Source organism: Pongo pygmaeus, chromosome 7 (assembly GCF_028885625.2).
Source record: "Pongo pygmaeus isolate AG05252 chromosome 7, NHGRI_mPonPyg2-v2.0_pri, whole genome shotgun sequence".
In the NCBI taxonomy this organism is placed as follows: domain Eukaryota; kingdom Metazoa; phylum Chordata; class Mammalia; order Primates; family Hominidae; genus Pongo; species Pongo pygmaeus.
Genome location: NC_072380.2, coordinates 110,689,572 through 110,709,807, shown reverse-complemented (window position 1 = coordinate 110,709,807; position 20,236 = coordinate 110,689,572). Strand labels below are relative to the sequence as shown.

General features: G+C 43.5%; 1 protein-coding gene across 2 annotated transcripts in view; it reads left to right on the top strand.

Annotated features, from left to right (window-relative positions):
* The first annotated feature begins 15,111 nt into the window (after nucleotides 1-15,111).
* Nucleotides 15,112-20,236, top strand: part of NIPAL2 (NIPA like domain containing 2) — a 109,947-nt gene continuing 104,822 nt past the window's right edge. Inside the window, exon 1 of one of the 2 annotated variants that reach the window (XM_054499919.2) lies at nucleotides 15,112-15,371. In XM_054499919.2, coding sequence (XP_054355894.1) covers nucleotides 15,237-15,371 — 135 coding nt within the window. In that variant the 5' untranslated portion in view covers nucleotides 15,112-15,236. The remainder of the gene's footprint in view (nucleotides 15,372-20,236) is intronic. The other variant, XM_054499920.2, reaches the window with a different exon arrangement.

Sequence of the window (20,236 nt, the reverse complement as noted above, 5' to 3'; positions counted from 1 at the left end):
TAAATAAGCAACCTGATAAGCAAGAGGGTAATAATTGCTGAAAACAATAGCAAAGGAAGTTAGAGCCACAAGATGTTCGATTCCCTATAGAAACTAAAGACAGGTCGGGCATGGTGGCTCATGCCTGTAATCCTAACACTTTGGGAGGCTAAGGCAGGAGGATCCCTTGAGCTCAAGGGTTCAAGACCAGCCTGGGCAACATAGGGAGACCTTGTCTCTAAAAAAGAATAACTAAAGATAACATCTTAACATATGTCCCTGAGTTGTTTTTCAGAAACTCACACCCCCCACCAAATGGAAAATGTCGTTCACTGGCACATAGACCTCAGGTAAGGGAGAAGCGAGGACTCAGTGCCATTCTTTGTCCTAAATTTCTTCCTGAGGGGACTTGAAGAGTCACATGCAGAGGCCAGACCTCAACATTCCTTTCTGCTGACCCCATGTTTTTAAGACAAAGCTTTGCTTTCTTAACCAGAGAATCTTTGAATCCCCCAATGACTGGTAAGCCCCTGCTTCAAAATATCCTACCTTTTTAGGCCAAACCAATCTCTAACCTCCATGTGCTGATTTATGATTTCACTTCTGCTTTCCTGAAGTGTACCCCTGCCTTTAAAAACCTTTGCCTGTAAGTCAGCAGGCAGTCTTAAGCACAAGCTGCCCAATTCTTATTCCTTGGTGTCCTGTAAATAAATGCCCTCCTTTCCCTCACTGCAAATCTTGGTGAGGGTGTTTGTCTTTAGTGTGCAGGGTGAGCTGACCCAGGTTTGGCTCAGTAACAGGTGGAGCTATTAAGGCAGCAGTGGAACAAATCTGAAAACCTGAAACGTAAGCATATCTTGTAAAGGTAGAATGATTTATGAGCATCTCTGTCTTGTTTGCACCATTGTAAAGGATTTCTTCCTAGTGCTCTATGTGCTGGACACTGTGCTAGGTGTTGGGGCTACAGGATAAACCAGGCAAAGGTGGTCCTGCCCTCCTCAAGCTTGCTCTCTAGCTACGTGATTCAGTCTCTCCCTTCATCAGGAGAGTTTCTGCTACTGCTGTCCTTGGAGGAGAATGGATAGGGAAGCATGACATTTGATATTTGTTTTTCATCATGATTAAATGTATTGAATGTTTACTCTGTGTCAGCCACTTTTAATTCCTTGTCTCGTGGAATCCTCATTAATCAATCACCCTACAAAGCAGGAACTATTATTATTCCTGTAAAGAGGTGTAAACTGAGGATTGGGAAGTAAAATAACTTGCCCAAAGCCAAACAGCTGGTCAGAAACAGAGCCCAAATTGAAACCCAGATCTGCCTGAATGCAGTGTTCCACAGCTAACCACTATACATATACTACACTGGCTAACTTTCTTTTTTTAGAGAGAGAGGGTGGGGGTGGTGTTGGGGGGCATGGCATGGGTCTCTCACTTTGTTGCCTAGGCTGGTCTTGAACTCCTGGCTTCAAGAGATCCTCCTGCCTTGGCCTCCCAAAGTGCTGGGATTACAGGCGTGAGCCACTGCACCTGGCCTATTGCTATTTTACAACTGAGGAAACTGAATCCCAGAAAAGTGAAATAACCTGGCCAAGATCATGCAGCTACTAAACTGCGGCCACATTATTTGAATCTTAGTCCTCTTACATGTAAAGTTCTTTAAATATTCTATCTCTCTAAAGTTTCCATAAAATATATATTTTAGTGGCACATGCCTGTAATCCCAGCACTTTGGGAGGCCAAAGCAGGCAGATCACTTGAGGCCAGGAGTTTGAGACCTGCCTGGCCAACATGGCAAAACCCCATCTCCATAAAAATGCACACACACAATAATAGCCAGGTGTGGTGGTGTGCTTATAATCTCAGCTACTTGGGAAGCTGAGGCATGAGAATCATTTGAACCTGGGAGGCGGAGGCTGCAGTGAGCCGAGGTTGCACCACTGCACTTCAGCCTGGGCAACAGAACAAGATGCTGTCTCAAAAAAATTAGAATTAAAATTAAAAAAAGGTATATTTTAAACATGTGTGGAAGATAAAAGCTAACCTTCTTAGCTTGGTGTGTTGGTGCACACCTGTAGTCCCCTGTAGTCCCAGCTACTCGAGAGACTGAAGTGAGAGGATCAAGTGAGCCCAGGAGGCTGAGGTTGCAGTGAGCCGTAATTGTGCCGCTATACTCCAGCCTGGGGCACGGAGCAAGCCCCTGTCTCAAAGAAAAGGAGAGGAGAGGAGAGGGGAGAGGGGAAAAGGGAGAGAACAGAGGAAAGGAAGAAAGACAGAGAGAGAGGGAGGCGGAGGGAGGAGGAGAATGAGAGAGAGAGAGAAAGGAAGGAAGGAGAGAAAGATGGAGAAAAAAGAAGGAAAAACTGGGGGGAAAATCTAACCCTCTTTGACTAGAGACTACAAGATATCCCAAGACGTTGTAGGAAGACGGATTAGTACCTTCTAGAGCCATTCTCTCTTCCCCTAAGTAGCCGGGGGTTGAAAAAAAAAACCTGCTATAATGTGAAGAAGATAAAAGTTCTCCTAGACTCGTACTTCAGAGTTGGAAACATTTGGAATGATATAATCCAAACCTCTCATTTCACAGATGAGGCCCAGGGAGATACAGGAACTTGCCCAAGGTCACCCAGCTAGTTGGTGGCAGAACCAGACCTGGAACACGTGCTGCTTTGCACAGTGTATGCCTCTCTTCACAACCCTCCCTGCCCCCAGGAGCACCCAAATGAGGGCCTTGGGGAATTTCAGGGCGGTGTGTGTGTTTGGGGGGGAACTGCTAGGGGGTGCCCTATTGGCTGACAGGAGGCAAAGCTTACTCTGCCTCATCACACATGTAGTTTTCATCACAACCCCAAGGTACTCGTGAAGAACCCAGAGAGGCCACAGCACACAGCAGGGCCCTGCAGAGAGTACTACTGGAGTAGTCCCTGCTTTCCTTATCATCTAAGACACACCAGTGCTGTGGATCCAGATAACAGGACAAATAGTATAAAAACAAGATTCGCCCAGAACCTGGAAACAAGGGGAGGGTTTCGCTTTCCTTGCTTTTCTTCCCTTTAAGCACATGCAAGTCCAGGAGAACAGCTTTTCAGAGGAAGCCTGTATAACTCGGCAGAGCAGCTGTGGGGCTTGACTGGCAAGACAGGTTTAGGAAGCCGTGTTTGGGAGGAGACGCCTGCAGGAGATGCAGATGACACTCCATGCTGATCCTGGAAATTTCACACACAGTAAAAAATTCTAATTAGCAATCTGGGCCAAAAGCTGTTTCTGGGAGTTGCTCTCCAGGCATCAAGCTGTTCCACGGCATGGGTGCCCACCCAGCCACGACTCGCTGTCCCTGCACACATATTTGCACTTCCTACTTCCCTCTGGGTGTTCTATATTCCTGCCATACTCTCTTCTTCTCACACTTGCATCAGCCACACTCTTCTCTAAGCCCTGCTCAAGAACCTCGACCTCCTTGAAGCTTTTCCAGACCCTGTCCAGCCCGAAAATCACTCCTTTTTTTGGAATCCAAGATTCATATCCTCCTGTATTTAGCACTTAGTTATCGAGTTCCTAGTTGATTTATACTTATTTATCTTTTTACGTATATGTTCTGTCTCTTAAACTGGAATTAAGCCACTTACAGCAAGGGACAGATCCAGTTTCCTCCATGAATTCCAAATTCCTTCTTGGTACAGAGCCACGTGAGTGCAGGCACTCCATACACTTTGGATGTTGATGATGACAGTGACATTGATGATGATAATGGTGATGGAGGAGAATGAGGAGAGAAGAAAGAGAGAAAATAAATTTGTCCTAAGGGACAAATTGAATGACTATTGAGATCAAACTCCAGGCAAAGAAAAATCTGAGAAATGCTCAAATTTATGTCTGTGACACTTCTACTTGCCACGTTTGTCACATCTGGTTTCACAGGCCACTGCATCAGTGTTAAATGCAAAGCTGGATTGTCTCTTTCATTCCTTTCCTTGAGGACAGCACTGTGATGGCGACTTTCATGTGTCCACTTGACCGGGCCACAGGGTACCCAGACATTTGGCCAAACATTATTTGGGATGTGGCCGTGCGGGAGTTTCTGGAGGAGCTTCATAGCTGAACTGGTAGACTGGGTACAGCAGACTATGCTCCCTAATGTAGGTGGGCCTCATCAGTTGACTGAAGACCTGAATACAACAAAAAGACTGAGTCAGAGGGAACCTCTGCTGCCTGACGGCTTGAGCTGGAACATGGGTCATTTCCTGCCTTTGAAATCTAACTGAAAAATCAGCTCTTCTTGGGACTCAGACCTGCCCACTTTTGGACTGGAACCTACCCCACTGACTCTCCTGGTTCTCAGGCCTTCAGACTCAGACTGAAACTGCACCATTGGCTCTTTTAGGGTGTTTAGTTTGCCAACTGTAGATCTTGGGACTTCACCTTCATAATCATGTGAGCCAATTCCTCATAATAAGTCTGTGTGCATGTGCATGTGTGTATGCCTATCTCCTATTAGCTCTGTTTCTCTGAAGAGCCCTGATTAGTATATGCTTCTACCTGGACATCTTCATTGAGCAGCAGAAGTCTTGGCTCCACCACAAACCAGCAGTGAACGTTAGGTAAATAATTTAGTTTCTCTAAGCTGAGGTGTTTGCTTTTGCTTTTTAAAAATGCACATTTTCACCAGGCACGGTGGCTCATGCCTGTAATCCAAGCATTTTGGGAGGCCAAGGTGGGTGGATCACTTGAGGCCTGGAGTTCAAGACCAAGCTGGCCAACATAACAAAACCCCATCTCCACTAAAAATTAAAAAACAAAAAAAATTAGCTGGGTGTGGTGGTGCCTGTAATCCCAGCTACTTGGGAGGCTGAAGCATGAGAATTGTTTGAATCTGGGAGGCGGAGGTTGCAGTGAGCCAAGATTTCGCCACTGCACTCCAGCCTGGGCAACAGAGTGAGACTCTGAAAAAAAATTTTTAATTCAAATTTTAATGAAGAGAGGTTGGTTAATAGGTACAAACATACAATTAGGTAGAAGAAATTAGTTCTAACATTGGGTAGGAGAGTAGGGTGACTATAGTTAACAACAATGTATTGTATATTTCAAAATAGCTAGAAGAGAAGAGTTTAAATGTTCCCAATACATAGAAATCATAAAAAATCAGGGTGATGGATACCATAAATGCCCTGACCTGATCATTTCACATTCTATGCATGTAACAAAATATCACATGTACCTCATAAATATATACAAATATTATGTATCAATTAAAAATAAATAAATAAAAATACAAAATACAAACAAAATATAAAAATGCTCTCTAAAAACACAAATGTTCTGCTTACTTTACAGAGCTTTTGAAAGAATCAAATGAAATAATAGAGGTGACAGTATTTGTAAACTATGAACTGGAAGGGAAAGATAATACTATGATGTGGCTGACTACTTCTTTCTTTTTTTTTTTTTTTGAGACAGGGTCTTGCTCTGTTGCCCAGGCTGGAGTGCAGTGGCATGATCATGGCTCACTGCAGCCTCAACCTCCCAGGCTCTAGTCATCTTCCTCTCAGCCTCCCAGGTAGCTGGGACCACAGGCACGTGCCACCACACCCAGCTAATTTTTCTTATTTTGTAGAGACGAGGTCTCACTCTGCTACCCAAGCTGGTCTCCAAACTCCTGGGCTCAAGCAGTCCTCTGACCTTGGCCTCCCAAAGAGCTGGAATTACAGGCATGAGCCACTAAGCCTAGCCCGTAACTACCTCTTGACCTCCGACCTGTGGCCATTTGTCTACCTCTATCTTTCTCACTCCAGGGGATTTTCCATTTACCAATTACATCTAAGATCTGTTGTGTCATCACCCCAAATCAAATATTTTATTTCTAAAATTAAGGTTTTTATCTCATTCCCCTCAATATTTCTCCAATTCACAAGCAGCCTTACCAGTAACAAACCTATTATGTAGTAAGATTTGAGGGGCAATTTTGCCCTTCCCACCTCCATCTACCCAAATTCTTACCATGACTGATATACTCCTTTGGGTTAAGACCTTGTGTTGCCAGAAGAGTCCATTTAGAAAGCAAACAGACACAGAAGATCTATTATGTCCATACCTTGGCATGGATTCATTCTTAGACTCCTCTTTGAAAGTAGAGAGCAAAGGAATGAGAAGTGAGGTGGTATGATTTTAGACAAGGCAGGGGAAGAGATGCTGTCTGTGGCGGACTGACCTGGGTAGGACACAGCCTTGGGAAGTCCTGCACAGCCAGAAGTCAGTAAATGCAGGTGGGATGGGGTATGGAGGGAGGACAGGAGTTGGGGAGGGTTATGGAAAAAGGCTTCACAATAAGTCAAGGAAAGGTCAGTCTTAAAGCAGGGTGGGCACTAGATTAACATTTTGTCCACTGAATACTTTTGTTTAGGGCTGGCTCTGTTCTTGTTTCTCCAGGCCTGAGACCAGATATTCTTATCAGCTCTCTCCTCCCTTGGCCTATTCTACCTCCCTCAAATCATCTCTCACTGCTGTTTTTAAATTCCACGTTGCTTGGATCCTGTCTTTGCGTCTGGTTCCCAAAGATGCAATTCTGCCTCAGGCCCTGAGGGTCACACCAGGACTGTGCAGTCTTGGTACTCCCCTCAATGGGTTTCCCCCACTCTGAGCATTGTCTCCCTTGAGTATGGACTGATCCCAACATCCCTTTCCCAGAAGCCTCCTATGGCTTCAAAGTGATAAAACTCCTGGCTCTCCCCTGATTCCTAACCTCTTCCTTATCTAAGGTTCTTTACAGTAATAACTGACATTCCTATGGTGAATTAGAGTTTTGTGAAATTTTATAGTCAACTATAATCTGACTGTCACCCCAACACTCTACTGAAACTCTCAGGAAAAGATCACCAGTGACCACCTATTATTGTCAAAGCCAATAAACACATTTCATTTTCTGTCTCAGTACCCTTTCTGCAGCTGACGGCTTTATTCAACACACCTTCATTTTTGTAGTTCTCTCCTGTCCAGGTTTCTATAGCACTGCTCTATGCTGGCCTTCCACAATATTGGCAATTGCTTTCATCTGCTCAGCATCTCTTTTCCTCACCTTGGTAATGCCCCATCACCTTGAATAGAGTGGGCATATGATCCAGGTGGGCCAATCATAATACCAAATCCTTCTGTCCTCAGCGATTGGTGCAGGAATGGGTCACATGTCACAAAGCAGACCAATCAGAGATTTTTTCCCTGGACTTTCTAACTGAAGCTGGTTGGGAATACCCTTAATCAATTGGTTTTGCTGCTTAATACATACCTTCAAAATCTCAGTGGTTTTTATCTATCTAAATTTATTTTCTTGCCCAAGAGTCTACAGGTCAGATATGGCTCCATTGAAGACAGCCGGGATTGGCTTCAGGTCCACTTCATAGGTTTCTTTTTCCTCCCTGGACCAGTGGCTACTTGGAGTTCTCTTTTCAGAGAGGAGCACAGGAATGCCTCTAAAAACCTTGGCTTGGAATTGTCACCCTCACCCTATCCACGTTTCTATTGGCCAAAGCAAATCATGTGCCCAAGCCCACCATCAATGGGAAGATGCCTCTGTGGGAGAAATTGTAGTCACTGAGCAATGGGTGGGGATGTACAGGGCAAATATTCCTGTGTCGGGGGCATGAAGAACTGTGTAGTCCAATCTGCCACACTCCCCCTTTCCTTTGTCACTCTAAAGATGGCATCAGGAGCCCCTGTGGCCATAATCTCACCATGTGAAGCTGATCTGAGGATGAAGCCCAGACGGCACAATCAGGTTCCCAGATCCAGTAGTCCAGCTCCAGCCCTGCCTTCCCAGGTTTTAGTTAGGAGTTAATGTATTTCCCTTTGAACTAGAATCCTGTCTCAAATACCGAGAACCCTACAAATCCATGCTCTTACCTCTTAGGCAGTTTTTGTTGGCCTTGTGTTCTGTAATCTATCTGGAATAGGGGTCAGCAAATTGTGGCCTATGGGGCAAATCCAGTGAGCATGCTGTTTTTGTAAATAAAGTTTTATTGGAACACAGTCACATCCATTTATACACATGTTGTCTGTGGCTGCTTTCACGCTGCAATGGCAGAGTTGAGTAGTTGTGACAGAGACCATATGGTCCACAAAACCTAAAATATTTACTATCTAGCCATTTACAGAAAAAGTGTGCTGAGCACTGCTCTAAAAGATATTGGCTACTTGCTAACTATGGCCAGTCTCATCCACCTGTATGCTGGTGAGTCCCAGATCTATTTCCCTGGCCCTGACCTCACCAGCGCACCTTAGAATAAATTCTGTACACCCTTTCCTGCTTGAATATTCTACAAGTTCCTCAAATTCTATGAGTCTTGAAACCAAACTCCGGTTCCCCTACACTGGTTCCTCTTTCCTGTTCCCCACATCAGTGAATGGTGCTGCCTTTTTACTTAGTAGCCCCAACTACAACAATCTTAGACTCTCCCTTCTCCCACCTTTCCCTGCCCCATCAGCAGGTCATGCCAATTTTACTTCTAAACATTTCTTAATCCCTCTCCTTCTCCCCAGCCTTTCTCATATATCCTCATTTGAGCCATAGCAGTCCCTAACTTGTCCCCTATCTTGTGTTTCTCCCTTTAAACCACACCGAGCCACACCTGTGCCTCCAACAAGGGAGATTTTACAGCACTAAGCTTGCCCTGCTGCCTCCTTATCTTAAGCTACTTAGTGGTTCCCCATTAAGAGTCAAGACTGACCTTGATCCTCCAACACACAAAGCCCTCAATTTCCTGGCCCTGTCAGCCTCTCTATCCTTACGTTAGTGTATCACCTAAGGGTAATGTGGAATTGCTTCATGTGGATACATACATACTCTGCTGTCTTTGCCTGTGTTCTGCCTGCTGCAAGCCCTGTTCACCCTCGACCTCCCTTCTTCATGTGGCTAACTCATCTCAGGGCTCTCAATAGTCATCACCTCTTCTAGTTAGCCATCCCAGGCTGCACCTGCCTGCCCAACCTGAGCTGGCTGCTTCTTGTTTGTTTCCTCTCACCCTTGTGCTGAAGTTAACTTGTAACATTGAGCCTATCTATTAGCATGTCTGCCTGCTCACAGCCAGTTAAGCTCCTCATGCCTTATCCAATTTCATGTCCTGGGCTCCTGGCGCAAACTTAAGTATCTGGTGAACTGAGCTGAAATACAGCTCACATTACTTAATGTTCAAAAAGGCCTTTAAGATAAATATTATCATTCCCACTTCATGAATTAGGAAACTGAATCTCAGAGAATTTGCCCAAAGTCATACAGCTGATAAAGGTCAGAAGACCACACTTTAATCCAGGTCTACCAATCTTGAACTTTTCAAACCTGTTACCACAAAACTTCGGTTTTTTTCTGGATGGGTCTTTTTGTGTTAGTTGTAAAATATATTATGGTTATAAAAAAGCACACTTGACATAAGTGTATACCTTTAAGAATAATAGTAGTACAAATGCCCACGTAACACATAACCCAATTTAGAAAATAGAACGTTGCCAAACCTTTCAACCACTATCAGAATTTTTGTGTTTATCATTTTTTGCCCCTTCCTTCCTTCCTTCCTCTCTCTCTCTCTTTCTTTCTTTTTCAGACAAGGTGTCATCCTGTCCCCCAGGACAGAATGCAGTGGAGCCATCATGGCTCACTGTACCTATACAGATCTCACCATGTTGCCCAGGCTCGTCTTGAACTCCTGAGCTCAAATGATCAGCTCACCTCCGCTTCCTAAAATGCTGGGATTACAGGCATGAGCCACAGCACCTGGTCTATCCTTTGCTTTTCATTAGGTCTTCCCACATATAGATAGATGTACTTTTAAACAATATATTGTCTAATTTTGCATGCTTTTGAATAATACTGAATATAATCTTCTATAGATTTGCTATTATTATGTTTGTGGGATTCATCCATGTTGCTGTGGGTATTAGGCGGTTGTCATTCAGGTAATTTCATTGCTGTGTTCCATTATATAAATGTATCAAAATTCATTTGCCCACTATTCCTGCTGATGGACATTTGAGCTGCTTCCAGTTTTTTGTTTGTTTGGTTTTTGTTTTTGTTTTTTTTGCTGTTACAAAGAGTGCTGTTATTCTTATACATCTCTTCTTCTGTCCAGGTATGGAAGTTTCTCTGGGGTATATACGTAAGAGTGAAATTCACATGTACATCTTCATCTTTACCAAATACTGTCAAAGTCTTTCCAATGTCAATAGCATCAGCACTAAATAAGAGTTTCTTTTGCTCCACATCCTTATCAACACTTGGTATGCAAATTAAATTTTTTTTTTTTTTTTGCCAACCAGCAGGTGTAAAATGGTTCTCATTGGAGATATTATTTTGTATTTTTCTGATTACTGGTGAAATGGAAGTATTTTATATCTTTATTAGCCATTTATAGTTTTTCTTATGAAGACTACCTGTTTATATTTTTGCCCATTTTTATACCATGTTGTCTGACTTTTTCTTATTGACCTGAAGGAGTTACTTATATATTCTAGATGTGAATCCTTGGTCAGTCATATGTGTGAGAAATAAAAGTTCTGAGTTTGACTTTTGTTTTGTTTTGTTTTTGAGACAGGGTCTCACTCTATTGCCCAGGCTGGAGTGCAGTGGCATGATCACAGCTCAGGGCAGGCTTGACCTCCCAGGCTCAGGTGATCCTCCTGCCTCAGCCTCCCTAAGTAGCTGAGACTACAGGCACGCGCCACCATGCCTGGCTAGTATTTTTGTATTAAGGTTCTCAGTTTCTGACTTATCTTTTTACACTTTATGGTGCCTATTGATGTATAAAAGTTCTTAGTTTGGCTGGGCATGGTGGCTCATGCCTGTAAACCCACACTTTGGGAGGCCAAAGTAGGCAGATTGCTTGAGCCCTGGAGTTTGCGACCAGCCTGGGCAACATGGTGAAACCCCATTTCTACAAAAAAACCCAAAAATTAGCTGGGCGTCATGGTGTGAGCCTGTAGTCCCAGCTACTCATGAGGCTGAGGTGGGAGGATGGATTGAGCCTGGGAGATCAAGACTTTGTCCTGCCAAAATTGCACCACTACACTCCAGCCTGGGCCACAGAGCAAGATCCTGTCTCAAAAAAAAAAAAAAAAAAAAGTTCTTAGTTTTATTGTAATTGCACTTATGAATCTTTGTCTATGTGGATTGTATTTTTTAATTTGTTTAAGGGATGCTTCCCTATTGTAAGGTTATAGCCGGCACTTATTGAGTACTTTCTATGTTTTGGGTACTCCTTATCATCTCCCTTTTACAGCTGATGAAGACAAGGCTCAGAGAAATTGAGCAACTAGATGAGGTCATACAGCAAATAAGCAGTGGAGTCAGGATTTGAACCCAGACAGTCTGCCTTGTGTTTGCACTTTAACAATTGCCAAACTGTTGTTTATAGAGATGATGTCATATGTTATTCTATAAGATTTAAAGTTTCGCCTCTCTCATCAAAGTGTCTAATCCGGACTTGGCTTATGATGTGAGATACCTGAATTAATCCATACCCTTCTCTACTTTGGCCCCTTAAAAGCTCCTAATTTGAGTAATGCTTATTGTAACACAACTAGTATTGACTGAATTGTGCTAGAGATGAATTTAAAAAAAAAAACAAAACATTTTATTCATGGGAACAATCAACACTGCAGACTACTAGAGAGGGGAGGGAAGGAGGAGGGCATAGGTTGAAAAACTACCTACTGGTACTCTGCTCACTACCTGGTTGCAAGAAACCCATGTAACAAACCTGCACATGTACCCCTGTATCTAAAAAAAAAGTTGAGAGAAAAAAAACTGTTTTGTTAATGCTGCCAGTGACTGATCCCAGGCAAGGTAGGCAAAATCTAACCCTGCTCTCTAAGTAAATGATTTGGCACCAGAGTAGAGTTCTTCAAATTAACTGAGGAAGACAGACCTCCACGTTTCAGCCCTTTTTTTAGCTTTTGGCATCCCGTAAAGTGAACAGGATATCCCCTGAAGAAATCCCACGAGAGGTAGAGGCCGTCACAAAGTACGGAACAATCTGCACAGCTCTGCCTACACTGCTGGGACCAAAATAGTTCACATGGCATTCCTGCCGCCTCCTTGTGAACTGTGTGGGAAGGAACGCTGGTCACGAATTCTTCGTTTCAACCACCCACACACACTAGGACAGCAGCAGCAACAGCAGTGACATCTTGGAATCTAGAGAACAGCACGTGGTAGGCTGTACATCAGATCTTCTCTGCATCATGTACCATCTTCCTCCAAAATTAGAGGTTTTAAACAAATGTAAAGAAATTGAAAATGATTTTTTAAATTAAGAAATAAAATGGGAACAAGTTGAGTATAGCAGAGTATCAACTAAAGGAAAAAAAATCAAGCTTTTAAAGAATTAAACTTAGTTTTATTCAGAAGTCTCACTGAATTGTTAGAGGCCAGGAGTTCTAGACCAGCCTGGGAAATATAATGAGACCCCATCTCTACAAAAAATAAAAATAAAAAAATATTGGCTGGGCGTGATGGCTCACACCTGTAATCCCAGCACTTTGGGAGGCCGAGGTGGGTGGATCACGAGGTCAGGAGATCGAGACCATCCTGGCTAACACAATGAAACCCCAACTCTACTAAAAATACAAAAAATTAACTGGGCATGGTGGCGGGCATCTGTAGTCCCAGCTACTTAGGAGGCTGAGGCAGGAATGGCGTGAACTCGGGAGGCAGAGGTTGCAGTGAGCCGAGATTGTGCCACTGCACTCCAGCCTGGGTGACAGAGCGAGACTCTATCTCAAAAAAAAAAAAAAAAAAAAAAAAAAAATGTGGACTTCATTATGGCAATGGGGAGGCTTCGAGGCATTTTAAACCAGAAAGTAACACAATCCATTAGTATTTTGCTTGTTAGCAACTGTACAACTACTTACAATCTGGCTGATAGAAAAATACTAGAGTGGTTGTACCAGGCTTGACTGGTTCCCCTCCCCCATACCCCCATGGCATTCCCACTCATCCTGGTTGGTAGAGCTCACCTCTCACTAGGCTGGTGATACCCAAGAATCACTTTCCCAGCCTCCCTTGCTGGTAGAACATGGGCATGTGACCCAGCCCAGCCAATGGGATCTGAGGTGAAAGGATGCTGGGAGGATTCTGGAAAAGGCTTTCCTCCCTCAATGGACAAGACCAGTACCTCATGGATAGCAGAGCAGAAAGGTGGAAGTGACGACATAATAGAACCACATAGAGACACATTCCTCTGGAGATAGCAGATACTTATTGTTTAAGCCACTTTTATTTGGATATTCTGTTACTTGCACCCTAAAGCATGTGAAGAGAAAGAAGCATTAATGAAGTCACCAATATCAATGAATGTGATGTTATAGAAAACTTATCAGTCAAGGCATGGCAGCTCACACCTGTAATCCCACCACTTTGGGAGGCCGAGGTGGAACAACTATTTGAGGCCAGGAGTTCTAGACCAGCCTAGGAAAAATAGCGAGACCCTGTCCCTACAAAAAAATAGAAAAACATTAGCCGGGGCCAGGTGTGGTGGCTCACACCTGTAATCCCAGCACTTTGGGAGGCCAAGACAGGGGGATCACTGGAGGTCAGGAGCTTGAGGCCAGCCTGGCCAACACCATGAAACCTTGTCTCTACTAAAAATACAAAAATTAGCCGGGCATGGTGGTGTCCATGTGTAGCCCCAGCTACTCAGGAGGCTGAGGCAGGAGCATTGTTTGAACCCAGGAGGCAGAGGTTGCAGTGAGCTGAGATTGTGCCACTGCACTCCAGCCTGGGCAAGAGAGAGAAACTCTATCTAAAAAAAAAAAAAAAAAAAAAAAAAAAAAAAAAAAAAAAAAAAAAAAAAATTAGCTGGGCATGGTGGCATGCACCTGTATGTAGTCCCAGGTGGGAGGATCACTTGGGCCCAGAAATATGAGGCTAAAGTGAGTCAAGATCACACCACTGCACTCCAGCCTCGGCAACAGAGCAAGACCCTGTCTCAAAAAATAAAATAAAATGTAATATAACAAATAGAGACCTTTTTCCTTCAGATATTTATTTGAAGTAAATCAGCCTGTTAAAATTGGGAATAGTTACCTACAGTTGTTAGCTGTTCACTGAACATCTCGAGTGCTTAAGCAAGAAACTACACAATTTCTGAGACGACATGTCTTGTTTTTTCTGTATGTGAAATGATTTTTTCTCACTCTTTTCTCTCATTTGCACATTTCCCCTAAGAAACACTGAAAACTGTCCCTGCTCCCTTCTAGGCAGCAATTCTCTTTTCTTGAAGGTCTGTCTTTCATGAACTCATGGAAGTCAAAGCACATTATCTAAGAAAAACCTCAGCATTGTGTAAACAAAAGAAGGCAACTATCAGGCTTCAGGCAACAGTATAGAATCATGGTTTTTTTAAAGTGAGAAATACCTTACAGATCATTTGTGGTCACACATTAGAATTTGAATACAGGTAAAACCAGAACATCTCGTTAGAGTTCTTAAGATTAATAACAACATTTATCTTTCATCCTAAATTCATATATACAGTAGCTGGCAATTTTCAGCAATTCCACCTGGTCCTATCTGAAGAAAACCCAATCCAGTCATCGCACACTGGGGTCCTACGGCTACCACATTCCTCATTCAAGGAATATTTACTAAGCATCTATCAAGCACTGGCACTGAGATTTAATCGCCCGGATCTTTTTTTCTCATATTGCTTACAATATTTCTGGGAACTCCTGACTTTTTCACATGCAATCAATTTTTAAAATATCGGTGAGAAACACTACATATGTGATAGAGGACTGGAATTGCCAGGTAGCGATGGGAGATGGTAGCTGCTTTGGGTTAGTCAGTGTCTCCTCCTCTTCCATTGACTTGGGCAAATGTTTACATCGGAGATGATCTGATTCTGGCCCCGACAGGCGCGGGGACCCGTTGCGGACGGCAGCGGGGATTACCCCCTGGGCAGTGCGGCCCCAAGGATGCGGACACTGGCCCGGCAGGAGGAGGGCGCGGTGCAAGCCGGGCGGCCCCGGGAGGCCGCAGACCGCTGGGCTCCCCGCGGACGCCTCTCGCCGGAGGAGGAGAGGAGGCAGCGCCCGGCCAGGCTGGGAGCACCTACGGCCGCGCGGGGGCGGGAGCCAAGTGGCCTCGGCGCGCCAGCCTCGCCCGGGCACCGAGCAGGAAGTGGCGGCGGCGCGGCCCGGGCGCGGCCTCCTCGCGGTGCAACAGGGCGGGGAGGCGGCCGCAGCCCGAGCCGGAGCCCGAGCGCCGGGAGCGAGACCTCATGGCAGCGTTGGCTCCCGCGGGCCCCAGGGACGCCGCCTCGGCCGCCCTGGACGAGCTGTCACTGAATTTCACGTACAGGGCACCAGGCGCCGGCAACGGCTCCCTCTCGGGCGACTGGTACCGCAGGAACCAGGTAAGGGCCGCCCCGCAGCCCCCGCAGCCCGGTGGGGACACGGCCGGGGCGGCTGGCTCCGGGCGCCTCTGCGCCTCGGCCGCTTTCCTGCCAGCTCTCAGGAAGACACCCGGCCTCTCCGAGTGGGAAGAGCTGACATGCGATGTTTCCTGCGTTGACCTAAGTCCGCCTCATCCGGGAGCGCGGGGGTCCACCCAGTCTTCCTCTCCCGGGCACCTGGCACTGGGAGTGGGCGCCCAGGTCTTCGGCCTTGACCTCAGCCACCCGTTCCTGGGCCTCCGGGTCCCGATCCCGCCTCCCCAGCCTGCGTCCGCCCTCTTCTCCCGGAAGGAATCTAGGAATGTGGGGGCAATTCTCCACTCATTTTCACCCCAGGATCCTTTTACAGTTAAAAGAAAAGAAAAAAAAAAAAAAAGTGACACCCTGTTGTCAGAAGCAGAAAACTCATTAAGGGCAGCCTAATGTCACCTCGCGCAGATGCCCTGCGTGTGTCCCTGGTATCTCAACACAGCTCTTCCATTTCCGTGCGAGGAACAAACACATTTGCTCAGGTTGCATTTGCAGGACTCTCATTCTTTCCCACCGGCCCTTTGGGAAAACATTGTTAACGCCAGTTTACACTGGAAATATACATTTAACAAAATCAAAGGGACTTGGAGCCGCCCATTTATTTTTGGCTTGGTTTAAGATGAGGAAGAGCTCTGGCCAGCCCTTCCTCTAGCAGCGTTCATATTGCAACTGAGTTTTATCACGGTGGATTCCACGCTTCCTCCTGTTTTCATTAAATGTGTTACTTTGTTCTTGTTCTTTAACAAAACCATGGATACTTTTACTTTTGCAACAATATAATCAGAAAATATTTGTTGCTGTTGTAAATCGGAGAGTTTAACCAATTATCAAATATCTAGATTCCTTTTATGCCTGAAGTGTTTTAAATATTAATTTCTGAATGCAGAAGACAGTATATTTGTATAAAGAATAAGTAAGATAAATAAGCATGTTCACTTTATTAGTTTTCAAGAGGAGAGAGTATTGCTTTAAGTCATTTCATCATAAAAGATATAAAAATAGGAAAAATGAGGGTACTCAGAGCCTCTTAATCAATGTTTGTAATCCATCCCCATTTCTCCTTTCTTCTACCCACAGGAATTACAAAGAAAAGCATAATTTTTATGGGAACTTGAGTCTATCTGTTATTCTTTTATTAGAAGCATTCCCAATATAAGTTTAAGAATGAGTTATCTATCCCCTCTTGATTAAAAAAAAAAAAAAAAAATAGAGGGTTAGCAGATGTGATCATCCAAAAACAGGACATTGTTTTCACAGTGGAAACCTCTGTAGTCATTAGTTTTCTTTGACATTTCCTGGAATTCTTGATTGTCTTGGCTCTCTGATATCCAAACACAGATTATCATGTGACATAAATGCGAGGCAAATAAATACTGTTTGCAAGGCTTAATTTGCCTTTGACAGTGTGTATTTGTACAGGTTAAAAAGGATGTATCCAGAATGTGCTAATTGAAATTACTGAGCTGACATCTAAACTTTGCTGGTTTGAGATAAGACTGTATCAAGTTTTCTCATTATTGTGCAAATTTAGGCCCTCTTATAAGATGGTGGTATTTTATCTTTTTGGTAATTGCATTTCTGTTAAGCAAAAGTAAAAATTAATTTTTAAAAAGTTCACTCGAGAAGCATTTTATTGAGTGCCTCTGGTGTTGTCCAGGCCAGTAAAAATAAAATTGAGTCTAATTTTTCTTGTCTTTTTTGACACTGAATAGAAATGGCTGAAAATGGGTGTGGCTCCAGAAAAACAAAGTGTGAGATATAAATGTGTCACTCCCACAATCAAAATGAATGTTGGTTGCTAACTAGCCACAGCTTAATGATGCTTATTTGCTTGCCTTCATTGGTTTGATCACAACTAAAATATTTGCACAGTGCGTGTTGGCTGATAGCCTAGTTCTCTGTCCCTTTGTCCCTTCCAAAGTGATTATCATCAAATCTGATCAATTAACCTTACTACATAGAAAAAGACAAACTTCTCTGGAATGCTTTCATGTAATAGATGAATGTTTAACAGTGGCCACTTAGAATCAATGTTGTCTAAGACAAAGGTGTGAGTGCTTCTGGAGGAAGAAACCTCAAAGCAACTTAAGAGTAGCAGTTCAGTGGGGGAAGATGTCTTAGGAGCAGGGAAGTGAAGTCTTTGCCCTTTGCACTACTCAGACACTGTGTGCTTGGTGAAAAGCCTGGCCTATAGAAGTATAGAAGTGATGGAGTTGTGCCAGGTAAACAAAAGGCACTTTATGTTTGATCCACAAGTTTTCAGTAGAGAAGGATAACGTTCCCAAGATGTTTATTGAGCTCCATGCTATGTACAAAGCACTGCAGGGATATTCAATATAGTGCAAGACCCAAACTCTTCCTTCTGTGAATATTATTAGGTGTTTGGGAAAATGAGCTATGTAGGTAATGCCAAAACAAGGCAGTGTGTTGTAAGTGTCATGTGAGTGATATAAAGTCCCATGGAAATTCAGAGCAAAGGGGCATTTGGCTGGGACATCAGGGATGTTTTGTGGAGAGGTGGTATTTGAGCTGGACAGTTAATGATGGACAGGGTTTCATTGACAGGCATGCACAGTGTAGGGCACTGCAGGAAAGGAAAAAGCTTAGGGACCCAGGAGCAGCCCTCATGGCCTGGACTGGTGCCTTTCTGAATATTTTCCTTCCTAGAGTACAATTCAACCATCATTCTGGTTGCGGTGGAAGACGGAGACTGACTATAAGGTGGAAATATGGTTTGGGGTCTTGGATATAGTCATGGGTTGCCTTGAAGGACTGGTGACAAAGTTTGGACTTTGCCTTGCAGACAGTGGGAGCCATTGAAGATTTTTTCAAGCAGAAGTGCAGGAATCAAAGCAAATTAAATAAAAAAAATTTAAATTAAGGCTAGCAGGATTCAGAGTTTTCAAACTGGCCAGCTGTGGACTAAATCCAGCCTACAGATACATCTTGTTTGACTAGCAGAGAGGCTTCAAAGTCTTCAATACATTGCCAACACTTAAAAATGAGAAGATCAAATATAAAATTTCAAGTTTCCATCATCTCTTTAAATATTAGGAGTTCCAGCAATGCTGGGCCTTTTCCCCCACATGATCACTGAGCTGGATCTCATGTTTAAAGCAAGCTGTGCTCCCCGCTGTAGCTCTCTTGGTTCTCTTTTCTTTTACCTACTGAACCCCATATGCATTTATTAAGATTTTTTAATTTTTATGGATACATAATACTTGTACATATTTATGCGGTCCATGTGAAATTTCAAAACATAGGCATTTAATTTGCAACCAGTGCTAGAGTTTGTCACCTCTGCTGTTAACTAGCATACTTGGACAAGTCACTTAATTTCTCTGGATGTCAGTTTCCTTATTGGTAAAAATTAGAGTTGGACCAAAAGATCTCCAGCTTCCCTCCTGCTATGTGGTTGAATAAATAAGAGCCAAACCAGCAAAGTTTGTAGAGAGAATGGACAGAAGAGGGAAAATGTGGGAAATAATGAGAAGGATGATTTTGTTGTTGGTTCTTTAAGTTTATGCATATTGTTAAATGTCTAAATTCACAAGGACATAGTCAGAAAGGTTTATTCTGCATAGGGTGAAATGAAACTTCAGGGTTTTTTATGCCCTTTCGTTGAACTTTTGATTTTCAATGGCTTGGATTTTAAAGTCAACATATTTAAGGGAAAATTGATACAACTTGGCAGGGAGGAGGACAGCGAGGAAGCTGACATTTGTTATGCATTTACTATGTGACACTTTATAGCTGTTATCTCATTTGAGCCCCCCTCAACCTCGTAAGGTATGTATTATCCTCACTGCTCATGTAAGGACACTTGTGTTTAATAACTTGCCCCAAGATCTTCCAGCAGCAAGTGGGTTTAACTGCAAAACTACTTTTATTCCATGCCTGAAGGCCATTGCTAGAAACTAAGGCTTGAAAACAATGTGGTAAGAGTCCATGCGAGGGGAAAATGATTAAGGCTTCTGTCTTGCTGGACTTGAGAAAAATCATGCTGAGTTTTATATTACTCTTTTATTAATTTTGCTTTGCTACCATCTATCTCTTTTCTGCTAGTAGCTGCATATGAGTATCTCTTAAAGAAATAATAGTGCTAAACTTTCAAATAATCAAAGGGCTGAGTAGAGGTTTCTTGCTGGTCCTTTCCATTTCCTTCCTAAGAAAAATCCTTTTTCTATTTTGTTTTGTTTATACTTGATTTTGTTCCCTTCCTTATGTATCCAATGTGACATTTTTTCCTTTATCAGATTTTCTAGGAGATGTATGTATAAGGCAGCAAGAAGCCAAGCATGGTAGCTCGTGCCTGTAGTCCCAGTTACTCAGGAGGCTGAGACAGGAGGATCTCTTGAACCCAAGAGTTCAAGACCAGCCTGAGCAACATAGAACGATGCTGTCCCTTAAAAAGAAAAAAAAAAAAGCAAGAAGAAGGAAGAGGGAGGAAGAAAGAGATTAAGAGATTACCTCAAAGCAACTGTTCAAAACTTTTGTAAATCAATAAATAAGTCCCCGGGGCCCTTGTTAGAGGAACTGAGTTTTAGTATACTTGTACATGTGGCAGACCAGATATTTGCATTTAAATCTACCTGATACCCTCCTTATGGCTTGAGTCATACTACATAGTTATGATATTCGCATTGATGCAATCAGCTGAATCCAGGCTATGGGAAACTGCCAGCTTACAGCATACATGGCCTGGTTTCTTAAAAAATCATTTCTATGAGGAAAAAAAGGGAAAAAATGGATAGTTGGATGACCTATAGATTAAAATAGACCTAAAAGACACAGCA